Source organism: Strix uralensis, chromosome 12, assembly GCF_047716275.1.
Source record: "Strix uralensis isolate ZFMK-TIS-50842 chromosome 12, bStrUra1, whole genome shotgun sequence".
NCBI lineage: Eukaryota > Metazoa > Chordata > Aves > Strigiformes > Strigidae > Strix > Strix uralensis.
In genome coordinates this window covers 8,541,086-8,555,347 of record NC_133983.1, presented here as the reverse complement: position 1 = coordinate 8,555,347, position 14,262 = coordinate 8,541,086, and the positions used below count along the sequence as shown (strand labels likewise).

The 14,262-nt window shown below is 39.0% G+C and overlaps 1 protein-coding gene across 1 annotated transcript in view; it reads left to right on the top strand.

Annotated features, from left to right (window-relative positions):
• Positions 1-14,262, top strand: part of NKD1 (NKD inhibitor of WNT signaling pathway 1) — a 114,583-nt gene that overhangs the window by 92,796 nt on the left and 7,525 nt on the right. Inside the window, exons 7-9 of the mRNA XM_074881783.1 lie at positions 7,773-7,920; positions 8,972-9,056; positions 13,936-14,066. Of these exons, the coding sequence (XP_074737884.1) occupies positions 7,773-7,920; positions 8,972-9,056; positions 13,936-14,066 (364 nt within the window). The remainder of the gene's footprint in view (positions 1-7,772; positions 7,921-8,971; positions 9,057-13,935; positions 14,067-14,262) is intronic.

The window sequence follows — 14,262 nt, the reverse complement described above, 5'->3', positions numbered from 1 at the left end:
ACCCAAACCCACGCATATGGGTGTCCTTTACATTCAGCCATGGAATTCCCATTAATGTTAGTGGGAGTTCCATGTGCTGAACATAACGAGACTATGCTTTTTAAGTATGTATACAATAATTATTTGTGATTATGTGGTACACCAAAGAGCTTAATTTGACTGTACTTGGAGAATATGTTGCAGCCAAATTCTACCTCTCCCTGCTACAAGAGCAGACTGCAGCTTAACTGAAACCAAATCTGTGCAGGGATTGAAAATTATACTACTCTGAGGTCTGGAGGTTGCTACGTTCAGACTTGAACCTGTGCCAAAAAAAATTCTTTTAACCAAGGGACCAAATAGGATGATAATTTTCAGCTCTTTATATGTGACCAAAGATAGAAACAAATAGTATGCACCATTGCAGAGTTTCCCAGTTATGTTACACACTACTTTTGCAAGCTGTTCCAGTGCCATTTGTGTAATCCGTGTCGTTGGGTGTCTTCTGTTGAATACAGATGCAATTTAAGAGTTGTCTGTGCAAGAATAACTAACGATAGCAGCTCATAGATAATCTTGGCCACAAAAAAGTCTCTTCATACAACACAGAATTTCTTGCTCTATTAGCCCCTAAGCAACTGGCAGTCAACATAGTGGGCCTGATACTGTCATTTGTTAAGCAGCTCTGCTCCTGATCCAGCAAAGGGCTTAATGATGGCTAACGTTAAACATGTGAATAATTTCAATTAAAATGAATGGGACACATGCTTTGAGTTAAAAGTATGTGAAGCTTATTGCTGGGTCAGGGACAGAATGGACAGGCTGAGGAAGAGGGCTGATCGGTACCCGTGCTATTTAGTGAGCTGACGAAAATGCTTTCAGAACCTATCGGCTTTTCTAAACAAAGGTCCAGTGTTCTGGTGAGAAAAGCTTAGTGCAGACCTTTTCTCCTTTGAAAATTTCACTTTAACGTATCCTGGATTTATAGCTGGATTTAACAGATAGATGAAATTTCTTAAGTCAGATTTCTATCATCTGACTTGTAAAGCACCTTGAGGTGCTTTACAAAAAGAAGTCAGCCTTATCATTCTTGTTTTTCACGTTGGAAAAGTGAAACACTGTAAAAGGAAGTGACTTGCCCACCCACATCCATTTCATTTGATTCAGAGTCATTGTGTTTAAAACATTGGACTTCATGTCCAGAGAGTTTCCAAAGGAATGCACAGTGTTAAATTAAGTTTGTAAGAGACATGTAGGTGGGGTGCAATTTTACAAGTGGACTAAATGTTTTTTTAATTAAAATGTTTGAAAATTCTAAATAAGATATGGATTTAGTTACTGGATAAAATTTCCCTTGGGTTTTACACAATGGCAGATCACCGCAAGAGCATTCAAATTCCATCTTAGTGAAATTTCTTCTGGATCTTAGCAACATCTTCAGAACTTAATACTGCTTTGATTTCCTCCTAGAGCCTGTATGACTTATTCCATAGTCCTTATAATTAGAAATTCAGATCTAGTCATGCTTGTTGAAGAGATACACCCATTATGAAAGCATAATTATTGGGATGGCAAATTATAAAATTAGCATTACTGTATATTATTAAACTACTGCTTTTTCTGTCATAGAAGATGACTATTTTTCAGTCCTTTTGGTGCAGTGGGAGATAACTTTTCCTGCTCTAATATGTATATTACAAAACTTGGCTAATAATGTTTCCCTTCATTCTATAAACCATAAGAGGACAATTCATTATATACTACAGGCCTTTTTAGAACTGACAGCTGCACTGTAATTATCTTCACACGGATATTTGTAATCGGACTTGAAACTTGGATAATTGAACTAATGTGTTTTGATCCATGAGGTTTTATATCGAGCTCTCTGAATGTAATTATACTACATAAACAGTAGCCTCTTTTTTTTTTTTTAATCAGTTCTTTCTTGGAAAATTGAGTTTCTTTGGTGAGTGGCTGCACAGGAATAAGCACACAAGAAATCTGCTTGTCAGGAGTAAAAAAAGGAATTTCTTCTAGAGTGGTTGTTGAGTAGATAGCAAGTGAAGCTCCTTTCAGGTTCCAAATAAGAATGATTCAAAAATGTATGTGATCAAACAAAGCTGATGTTGCAATAAAAACATCCTGCTGTATGTAAAAATCAGACTACAAACAAAGTACAAATGAGACATTTGTACTTTTCTTTTGCTGAGGGAAAGGTAATGAACTGATATTGATGTTTCTCTTCATGCATTTTTAATGCTAAAAATGTTCTTTGTATCATACATTAAATACCCAATTTTTTTCCTCTTATGTTTCCTTTTTTTTTTTTTCTTTCCCTTTTTAGTTATTTTTGTTTGTATCCTCTGTAATGAGTGAAAATGTTTGAGGTTACTTCTGCATTCAGAACTCAGCACCTAATCTTTGACTTAAGGAAAGATACTGGCTCAAAAAGAGGATACCATTTATCAGCCTGACCCTTATCTTGAAATTTTCTTGTTTTCACTGTTTGTCAACGTTGTATTAACTCATGATATAGAAAGAGCAGCGGAACCAACGGATAGAGGAATAGTGCCTGTCTGTATCAGAGGGGCCATCATTTCAGCCATTAGATTTGTTGGATATGTGTCAGAGAGAAATATTAAGAGAAAATAGGAATTTCTCTTTTGGTTTTGAGGGGACATGTCTCCCAGACAAGTTACAAAGAATCAAACTGAATGTTTTCTTTCAGTGTTATTAAACTCATGGGGGTTTTTTTTTGGTTTCTTGTTTTTTGGTTTTGTTTTGTTGTTGTTGTTTTGGGTTTTGTTTTGGGTTTTTTTTGTGCAAATATCTCACTCTGTTAAATTAATGCTGCTGGAAAAGCCTCTTAGTTTCCTCTACAGAGTCTCTAGTTTGATAGTTCTGTGATGATAAGCTACACCAATACAGGAAAAATAGGGTCACCCCTGTACCACTAATGTTCCTTAGAAGTAAAAAATTAATACCTGTAATTGGGACTTTCTCAGTCACATGAGTTCTGTAAGGAATGAAAATACTTCAGTATAATTTGCTCTTGTTAGTTTTTGCGGGCCCATTAGTTTCTCTGAATGTTCTAAATTCCTGCTAAACTCCTACTGGAGATCTGTAAAGTGTTCTGCAGATACATGTGTGAGTGCACCATACGTGTCTGGCTTTAACTGTTTGCTTTTTAATATTTCTAGTGCAAGTATTCTGACAATCTATTAAAGTTGCTCTTTTTAATATACTATGTTGTATTAGCTGCTTGATAAAATAGGATGAGAAAAACACACAGATTAACACTGTTAAATCCTTCAGCACTGGAAAAAACAACTGTGGTGTTCAATAAGCAAGACACAAATAAATCTGGGTATGGCATGTGCTGGCTGCTTGGATACTACCCAGCAAACATTTGTTTTCCTCTGAGGAAAAATGTCATAGTTTCAGTTTTCTTACTTGATTAAACTAGCTATCCCAGCAGAAATTCTGCACAGTAGAAGCCCCTCAGAAGTTAGATTCATGTAGCCTACTTCCTCTCTAAATATAATCCGTTTGCTATAATGGAGAGAAATATATATTTTTTTTTAAATTCTTATTTCTCTTTACCCATTTAATATACTAGTTTAAAAAGCCACAATGATTTTTAACTAGAAATGGTTTAAAAGTACATTACAGTTAAAAAAAAGGAGCAAATGATATTTTTTGAAAAACGGGAGACACTGAAAAATCTTGTTCTTATTTATTTTTCATGTAAAAAGGAAGGAAATTTGAGAAATGTGGAATGAAACTTCTGTGCGGGAAGTGCCAAGCAGTCTTAAGCAAAGCAGTTGCAAAATCATGTGACTAGTAAAAATCATAATCCATTGTGCAGAAAAGTTAGATTCTTTGGTAGGTGGTCCATGAGACGTGCTGGTTGGTGTACCAGAAGGGAGGAAAATTTAACTTTTGTTCTTTTGTTTAAGCTTTTAGTCTTGATCTTTGATGCTAAATTTCTTGAGGACAGTGAAACACACAAGCTGGTATGTAGAAGGTAGAGCTGTCTCAATGGTTTTAGGCAGTTCTTTAAGGAATTTTAAATACAGATAACTATGTTCAGTGGGACAGCTTTTAAGGGAAGCATACATTGCCTCAGTCTCCTGGAATATGAAAATTCTTTTGGGGGCAGATACAGACATAACTATGAAATCCAAATTTTGTTACATATCTGTTAATGGTCTAGTACTACTAATTTCACAAGAAGCCATTACCATATTAGCTGCCGAAAAAGGACTTAGTCACAGTCACAGCTCAGAACTCGGTGATGAAGACCATTCCTACCAGATCAGTGCCTCAGGAATTTGCATGTTATAATTGTGAAGCAATAACTGGAAAGCAACAGGAGGTTCAAGCTGCCTTGTAGCTGGTACGTACTCAGCCAGGACCTTGGTAGATGACAGAGTAGGGAATGACCCAAGCAGATTTGTTTGACCAAGTCAGAACTGTCAGTTTGCTAGAATTCCCACCTCAAATTAGGACCACAAGTAAATGGATCCTATAATAAAAATGTTGTTGTCAGTATTTAAAAGATCAGCATAAGCATTAAGTGGTTACTTATGGATATCCGTAACCTCGATCTTGGTATATATCCAGTCTGATGACCATGTTCATTCAGTGCCAGAATGCAGAGCAGTTCAGATTGTCATGGAGGAGGCAGGGTATTAAACATGTAATGAAATGCAAAGGCAGCAGAGTATGAGGCCACAAAGTGTCCTGATACCTCTGTGCAGCCTCTTAAAGCCTGGACATTAATTTGGGTTAATTCGGGCCTGTTTGGCTGAGAGATGTAAGTTGTCCTGACACGATATGTGTGCGCACATATTTCTGACTTGCCAAGTATGTGTCACACAAATGCTGTGTCTGGCCTTCCTTGACAGCGTTTGGGAGTACTTTTTCAACTGCTGAGTCAAGCGGCTTGTTGAGAAAGACCCTCACAGAACACAAGGGGCAGATTGTATGCCAGTTAGCAAGTTAGACCTCATCACTGGCAAAAAAATTCATGTAAAAGGACAGTGGGAGTAAAGAGTTTTTGTCTTTGCCTGTTGAAGTTAAAATAGACTAGATGATCAGCTTGTACAAACATCTAGTGTAGCTGAAAAAAGGAAGGAGGACAGATTATTGTGAATGAAAGAGTTGATAATAACCTCTTGATAGTAGCCTTGTGTGGAAAGATGCCATGCTGGCTAACCAACACTTGTTAAGGAATGTATGGGAAAGGCTCCATTCACCAAAGTGCTGAGTGTATAAAGCCCTGTTAAGAATAAATGGTGCTTAAATATTCTGCTGAAGGGGAAGATTTGGTTTATCGAGGTGTAGGATTATAGCATAATGCTCCTAGGACATAATTTATGGAGGGCGTATAAAACAACAGATATGTTTTGTTTGTCTGTGTTCTTGCTTGATTGGGTTTTTCTCATAGGTGAAATAAAAATCCAGCCCTTCAAGCTGGCTGTTCAGATATGGCTGTGTCTATTTAAAGGTCTGCCTAGGTTTCAAATTAGGGTGGATGTGTGAGAAGTGAGATGTGTTAAAGAGCTGTGAGGTGTCCACCAGATTGTCACTGAGCAGTCTTTCCCTCATTCAAGCTTTAGACCATGGTTCTTGTCAAGAGAATGGAAAGCAGCTACTGACATGGTAGTAACAGTATAGAGACGCTTGTGGTAATGATAGAAAAAATATATCAGTGGGGAAACAAAGGAGAGATTGCAAATTCTGCTCTCTTTTTATGAACATGTTGTCTTGAACTCACAAGTCTGGAGAACTTCCACTGAGTCAGGAAAAGTTAAGAGAGGGTACATGTTAAGACAAAGTCTGGACCCTCTAGGATTTAGTTATATATTCTGCCTATTGAGTTGGAAAATCATCTACTGTAAAATCATTTCTCCTGGCCATAAGATCAGTATTTCCCAAAATTCTGTGTGAGTAGCAATTATTATTTCTATGTCACCTTTAAAGCTGGTTAGATAAAGAGAACCGTGTGGCAAATTGACTAGTAAAGTGCTGGGACCCATTAGGGCATACGAAACTTCATGCTGCTGTTGTTATGGGTGTGACCCCTGGCAAGGGAAAAATTGTAGAAGTTTTGAATTTTTATAGACCTGACTTAATCCTCAAAACCAGTTATACTTAACAAAAGATGATTCAGATATTTCCTTTCTGCTCACAGGCATCTGGAAAGGGTTTAGGTACTAGGATAGATCAGGGAATAGGAAGAGCAACATGGAGAAATTCTCAGATATAGATTGAGTGGGATCTTTATAGCCTAGAATGATCAGTATGCCTTGGCCTTAGGTTGGTGCCCAAGATCAATTTGGGTGGAATCCCTTTGAGGAAAAGCAGTGAGCCAAGAGATTTCCTTTTGGTCCTGGCACTTGTCCTGGTTTTGGCTGGGACAGAGTTAATTTTCTTCCTAGTAGCTGGTATAGTGTTGTGTTTTGGATTTAGTATGAGAATAACGTTGATAACACACAGATATTTTTAGTTGTTGCTAAGTAGTGTTTATACTAAGTCAAGGATTTTTCAGCTTCTCATGCCCTGCCAGCAAGAAGGCCGGACGGGCACAAGAAGCTGGGAGGGGACACAGCCAGGACAGCTGACCCAAACTGGCCAAAGGAATATTCCATACCATATGACGTCATGCCCAGTATATAAACTGGCGGGAGCTGGCCAGGAGGGGCAGATTGCTGCTTGGGGACTGGCTGAGCATTGGTCAGTGGGTGGTGAGCAGTTGCAGTGTGTATCACTTGTCTTTTCTTGGGTTTTGTTATCTTCCTTTTCATTACTATTATTATTATTGTTATGTTTTATTTTTATTTCAATTATTAAACTGTTCTTGTCTTAACACAGTTTTACTTGGTTTTGATTCTCCTCCCCATCCCACCAGGGCAGTGAGTGGGTGGCTGTGTGGTGATTAGTTGCTGGCTGGGGTTAAACCATGATAGAAGCTTAAGGTAGCACCCTATTTGAGCCTGGCTGGATTAGATCAACCTGAGAGACCTTTGAGCATCGCCAGCTGCTAAACAGTGTTTTTCCTGTTTGAAACAATTGGGTTATTAAAATTGGCTAGTGTTCTTTCTGATACAGCCACACTTGTAAGCATTTGTTCATGTCCCATTGCCTTCAAAGAGATGTGTGAAGAATGTTCTGTAATAGGCCTGACTGGATAATCTCTGCTGTTCAAAAATGTAAGTTTAGAACTGGTTTGAATTTTCCAAAATAATCTAGACCCCAAAATGCATATGGTAGAGTGAATTCAGATATCATTTATTTCCAAACCTGACAGGGTTTACAGTTCTGCCACTTCTCTTACTGGTTTTCCTCTATATAATCAGCTATTTAACTATCCCAAGAAAAAAGCCCCAAGAATTAGTAAGACTGTAATGTCCAAGATTTTCTTCAATTGCTGTATTTATTTTGGTCATGTGAACTCAATTTTCAGCACAGTATGAATGGTTATTCCTGGGTTCTGTTGAAATCAAAGAAAAGACAGAACACAATTTTGCTGATTCACAGTCTGGAAAACCTGAATACCTTGCGCTCTTGTTATTATTTTGATCTGGCTTGCCCGATTTCATAAATCTTAGGCCATTTGATGAAGCCTGTAAGGTTCTGTGCAAGTTCAGCTCTTTTAAATTCAGTGACTTCTGAGGATATTTCAGCATTTAATAGTCCCAAGTCCAAAATAGTTATAATTATCAAAGCTGTAGGTTTCATACCATTTTCACAATAGTGTGTCTTTTTGTGTTTCCATCCAACTATAGGATATTACCAGCTTGCTTCATACCATCTATGAGGTAGTTGATGCATCAGTAAACCATTCTCCTAGTTCCAGCAAAACTCTGCGAGTGAAACTTACTGTGGCACCAGATGGCAGCCAGAAGAAAAAGAGTATCTTGTTAAATCATACTGGTAAGGATGTGCAATCAGCCACTGGAAAAAGTACGAAAACCTTCAAGAATCCCGTAAAAACCCATCTTCGTATTTTGCTAATTCAAATAAATATATACTTAAAGGCAAATAATTATGTGGGTATTTTAAGCCCCATGAACCTGCTTTATGATCTTGGTTGCAAAATTGCCTACCCTCCTTTCAGTGTCTCTTAAGCAAGTTAGGGTTCCCTCTCCTGATTGGTTGTTTCTTTTTGGAAGCAACAATAACCCATATGTGTATGTTGTGTCTTTGTGTACTGCAAGGCAGATTTAAGGCCTTTTTGACTTGTACCACTTTAACTCTGCTGATATTACAACACTCAGTTTGTGTGGAAACAGGTGAAGTGGTATAAAATTTTTTTTTCAAGTGCATAGCTGTCACTGCTGCTGGATAAGAATAAACAATTAAGCATAAACAACCTCTATGTATCTATGCATAAAAATGGCACATTTTTCTGTACTGGCAGAGTCTGCCATTGTAAAATGGCTTATACTCTGATGACTTATTCACCTTATATTCACTCTAATAATAGTTGTATCAGCATAATTACTTCAGTAGGTAAAGTAGTACTAAATTAAAATACTTAAAAGTATTTAAAGTAATACTTCAGTAGAAAATGTGGGCACCTTATCCGAAAGGACAGCCTTGTTACTTCAGTTTTAATATATACATCCACTCAGTCAAGTGCTGACATAAGCAAATGGCACTGCTGGGGAGCTATGTAATGCATTCGTACAGCATCGAGCTCCAAACTGCCGAGCCCTCCTGAGGGACAAGTATATCAGTGTGAATGTGGCTCCATTTAACCTGCCACATGGCTTGCAGGCTAGCCCTGACTAACGTCCTGCAGTCAAGGTTACATCTGCCTAGACTCTGTCATGCAGACAAAAGCACTTTTGAGAAGACTACACGAAAAGATACATTACATCTTGATCTACCAACAAGGAAAAAATGTATTTGCAATGTAGCACATTAGTTATGCTGATTAGCAAGGACAGTAAGGTGAGAATAATGTATTTTCTCTTGGCAGATTTGCAGAGTGCCAGGCATAGAGCTGAAAGCAAACCTAATGAAGAAGTGAGAAGCTCTGAGAAGAAGCAGCGGGCTTCTCTCAGGTAAGGGGAAAGAACCCTGTCTCCTGACAGGCACTGAGTTCCTCTGAGAAAACCTCAACCACTGATTTCACTGTGGAACCATCAGCAGATTCCATGGGTGGACGCTTTGTATACTAAAACCAAAAAAAGGCAAATATGTAGCACCCATTACTCAAATTTTCTTCTGTTGGCTCTTTGGAGGACATGCTGTATCTTTTTAGATGCTATCTGCAAATATTGTGCCTACTAGTGGAGTTTATAGCACAGCCTTTTGGCTACAAGTGTCCTAAAACCTTTACATCTTCATAGAGGGCAGCTCTTGCCTTTCTCTGTCCTCCTTCCAGCCCATCTTTTTCACTGGTCAACTCGATTAGCTCCAAGCTGTATTAAGTCAATCTTGTTCACCAGGTCATAACCAGACCTGCTTCTCCTTACCACCTTTCCTCCTAAAGGAAGCAGCTTTGGGCTAGCACTGGGTGTACAGTACCCAGCAGGAGGAAAGAAAGGAGCCTGCAGCAGAGCAGCAGACAATCAGCTTTACAGCAAATGGTCTACATAGGCTATATCCCACAGAGTAAGCGACAAGCAAGAGCTTCCAACATGCTGCCTGCTCCATGCTCTCTCTGTTCTGCTGAGGTGGTTCTGGCTTATAGCGACTGTGGGGTGTCTCCACTCCACTTGCAAAGTGTGCTTGTATATTTGGTAGGAGAAGTAAATTAATCTCTTTCTTACCTCACAGTGACTTAGCAGAGTGGCCATCTCTGCTGACTCCCACCTGCCAGAAACCATGCTTCCCCACTGCCACATCAGCTTTAGGTTGACTTCTCCCTTATAGAACTAGTTATTAGGTAGTGCCCATGTAGGAATTAGCCTGCTTGTTTAGAACCAGTTTATTTAATGTAATCTTGCAGGAAAATTGGGATAATTTATTTTATCTTTTTTTTCCCGTAAGTTTCAGAATGCATTTCACCACTTGAAAAAATACCTGTCTGTTGTCTTTCAATAGAATCCAGCCTGTGTGACTCAGAGTGCACCCATTTCCAATAAAGCACAAGCACAGTGGTTCCTTTTATGGAGAGCTGTGGGTACACTTGCAGCCATCTACAGATTAGATAAAAAAATGCTTTTAGTTCTTCCCTAACAGAATGTACAATATTATTTTGGATGCCAGTCCAGAACAGGCCTTTTTCCTCTGAAAATGGGTAATCATGTATATCTATTCTGTTATCATGAGTTCTGCCTACCTGATAGATATTACCTGCACTGAACTTCAGGGTTTGTGATAATAATTTGAAATGTATTTTTCAAGTATTAAACTTTTTTACAGCTAAGAAAAGTGTTAGTCTCTCAGTCACATGTAGGTGTGCTACTCCTTTTCTGAATTTGGTATTTTAATGGATAGAAAAATCAAAAGCAGATAATTTTGATGCATTTTAGTGTAGATCAGTTGCTCCAAACAGGTCATCTTGATGTATAGGTTTGATCTGTTTTCGGATTTTATGTTTCATGCTAAGGCAGAGGGAAGTGTTTGCTGAAATGACATTGAATGATTAGTTGCGTTTGTTTCTTCAGCTGCAAATTTAAAAAAACAATCCACTTTTGGCTTTCCTTGGATTTAGGGATATTTGTCCAAATGCATAATAAATTTATCAGGAGAAGGAGCATTCAGTCTTATTAAAAATGACAACAACACAGTGCCTCCCTTTTTTGGATAGAGGAAAATTGCTAGTGACTTATCCCAGTGAGTAAATCCCAGTACAGCAAATTTCAAATTAAAAGAAAACTAAAATAACTTCTAATCTTCTGTTAGCAACTCTGTACAAAATCTTCTGTGAACTAAAGAATACTCTGTGGTTTTGCTTGCTGGCTTAGATGTGATGTTCAGATTCCCTCTGACCATTAGCAGATGTGTGAATTTAATGGACTGGTTTTGTTTGATAATCTATTGCAAAAATCCCCTTTCAGATTGAAGTTCCCCCTCCCATCCACCTTAAAGTCCTGGTTTTGCAAATGTAGTGGTTTTATGAAGAGCAGCCATTTCCACTTAAATCCACAGTCATAGCGGCATCCAATATTGGGGTAGAATCTTGGCTCTGCTGCATTTGTCCTTCTTATCCCTTTGGTTACAGGCTTCCTAGGCAGAACAAATCTGTATCTTGAGCTGAGTAGATCAGCATCAGACAACTGTCAGCATCTGACAGTTTTTGTTGCATCTCATTAAATGTGGAACTGTTCACACTGTGTATGTTGCAGGGGTGTTTGTGCACTCCGGCCAAATTGCTAACCTTCAGGAAAGCTCCCCAAGGCTCACATCAGAATCTCATGATATTAATGCAGAGGCTTCCCTTTTGAATGCAGGAATGAGGACTTGTGAGCAGTGCACACATTTCACAGATTCAGTCACTTGGGAATTCTAGGCAAGATGTGATTAATATTCAAGATAAAATGGATAGAAATGTTTTTATCCTGAAGGTGGGAGATGGGTTAGATTTTTCATCTGCTGGAAGCTACAGGCAGGAGTTTTCACCTGTAAGGCTAATACAAGTATCAAGATCAAGTAGCTAGATTTACAGCTAGCTTGTCTGGCATGTGTGGTACAAGATGGATGGTGGAAGAGCACTGGCAGGCAACTTTGTAGATTGAGTATCTTCATGCCATTCTAGATTGTGTTTTGTTTAGTGCAACAGGGAAAATATGATGCACACCAGCCTCTAAAACATCTTCCTTTTACCCACAGATACACATTCTCACTCTCTCTTTCCTGCTTAAGTCATTTCTTCATGACGGGCTTAAACTGTGTATTACCAGTAAGCATAGCTTTCAGGAAATGTCCTACTCTGCACTCTGTCACTGCTCTATTCCCCTTACCTACTATATTCTGTGTGCTTATTACCATCAGGGTGGCACTCCAGCATAGGAATTTTAGAAAGGGCTTTCATATGCTCCGCAAACACTTAAGCAGATGCCTTTTTTTTATCAAAACCTAAACCGAACCAAACCAAAAAACAGTAACAATGCTGCATATTTTTACATGCTGTGCTTGGTGATGCATGCCTGTATCTTCCCATGTGTATGCAGGAGAGCATTGTGGAGCTGGATGCCAGACATTTCAGTTCTCAGAAGTACTCGAAGTTCTCTTTGACAGTGGAGCACATCTCTCATCAGTATATAATTGCTTCACTGTTTATATTTGCATGAATATTGTTGAAGTCATCCTGCATGTAAGAAAGCTATGAGAATGCGGGGCTGTGGCAGTACTGGCATGGTTTTTCCTCACTGTCTTGATGAGAGATGGAATTTATTACAGTAACAAAAAAACGGGTTCCCTGTTAACATCGTTTTCAACAGACAGTGCTGTATACAGTGTTGCTTAATGGTGTTGGATCAAGCCCAATGATGTTTTTTTCTGGGTTAACTGTGTATTGTTTTCAGCACATGTGTGGAAGTCCCAGTGGTTTCCATAGCAATTCATGCCTGGCAACTTCAGTTAGCCAGGTTCTAGCCCCAGAGATCTTTTATGTTTTCTGCTAAAGTGTAACAACCTGCAAAGGTGTGTCTGAGGCAGGAAAGGTACCGACTTGGCTATGTATCCAAAAAATAAAGACTATCTGGACATTCCCTCTTTTTTGACAGTACCCCATGTCACTTCTGGAGTTCAAAGCTGACTCAGAGTCTTTAAAGCTTACCTGCTTTCCAGGCAGACTCTCCTCCACTCAGGAGACTCTACCTCTATCAAAGTAGAGCAAAAATGATCTTCCAGGTAGGTCAAGTCTTGCGACTTTTATCAAAGAAACCGTAGACCTGTGTCTGACAGAGACACGGGGGCCTCAGTTCTGTAATGTCCCTGAACAGTACTACGCTAGACCAGGAAAGCAGTTTGTGCCCAAAGCTCAGTGGAATCAGCAGCCTCTGGAAACCTGGAAATGTGTTAATAGACTAAAAGCGGACTGCTGGGCACCATACAGTACAGAGCCCATATTTAGCAACTGGTGTAGGATACCAAGGCCAAATTCTGGTCTTAGCTTGACATCAGTGCAATCACACAGAGAAAGAGCAAAAAGCCTATCTTGTGGTCTTGGAAACTGAACTATCTGAATGACAGGCAGTGACTTAAGAATTTTCTGCTTATCCTGTTTGTTATATTGAAAAATATTATTCATATCTGCAGACATCCATTTAAATTGCTGAATTAAATTGTTCGGCATTATGGGCTACAATACTGTAAACCTCTGCCTGATTTTTTTCCGCCTCATAAATGAATGGTATTTCAGATATTTATTCTCAGGAAATAGTTCTGCTATAAATAAAATTGCAAAGCTGAGCAGGAAAAGGAGTCGAGATTCTGAAGCCAGCGGCTGATCTGACCTTATTAATTGTATTTTGGAAAGCAGTGGTTATCTCTGGGTGTTGTACCAACACCTTCTCTTCTCAGGCTCTCTCTAGTTACACCTGTGCTGTTGCCTGTCTTTCTGAAGCAGATACACATGAATGTTTATCTGACACGAGGCGTACCCCAGTGCTTCCTGACGCAGTGGGAACAGTTATGAATCAAACTGCAGGTTTTCTTTGGCATGTCCAAATTGGAGAATCAGTTGAATGGTTTGGCCCTAAGACAGAATGTAATAAACCCTAGGAGCATTTTTATTTGTTTTTACATGCATGATGCAATTTGAAAGTCTCCTTTGCTTTGCAACTTCAGGGTCGATCTGTATGAGGGGAAAGAACAGTCAGTTCAGGACTATTGACTTAGCAAATCTGGTCATCCAGAATTTCAAGCATTTGTTGTTTCTTTGTGAGCAACTCCTGTCACTTCAAAGAGGCCATTAGTTGTTGGTTTGCAGATGGTGATAACAACTTTAAAGAAGCTCTGCTGAACTGTAATTTTGCTTCCTGCTGACAGATATCACCAGAGTGAAAACAATCCAGAGCAAAGTGGGTGCTATCGTCATTGTGTTGATGAGAACATTGAAAGGAGAAACCACTATTTGGATCTTGCAGGAATAGAAAACTACACATCAAAGTTTGGGCCAGGTAATTTGCTAATTTATGTTGCAACCTTTTTGTCTTCAGTTGCATGTTCCACATCAGGGGCAGTGAATTGTGAACCTGTGTGATTTGTCTGTAGTGACTTGCTACAAGGAATAGGACTGTGAATACTGCAAGGTAATTACTGGTGAAGGTGGTATCACAACGGAGTGGCTCATGTGCTGCAAGCCTGCTTTGAAGT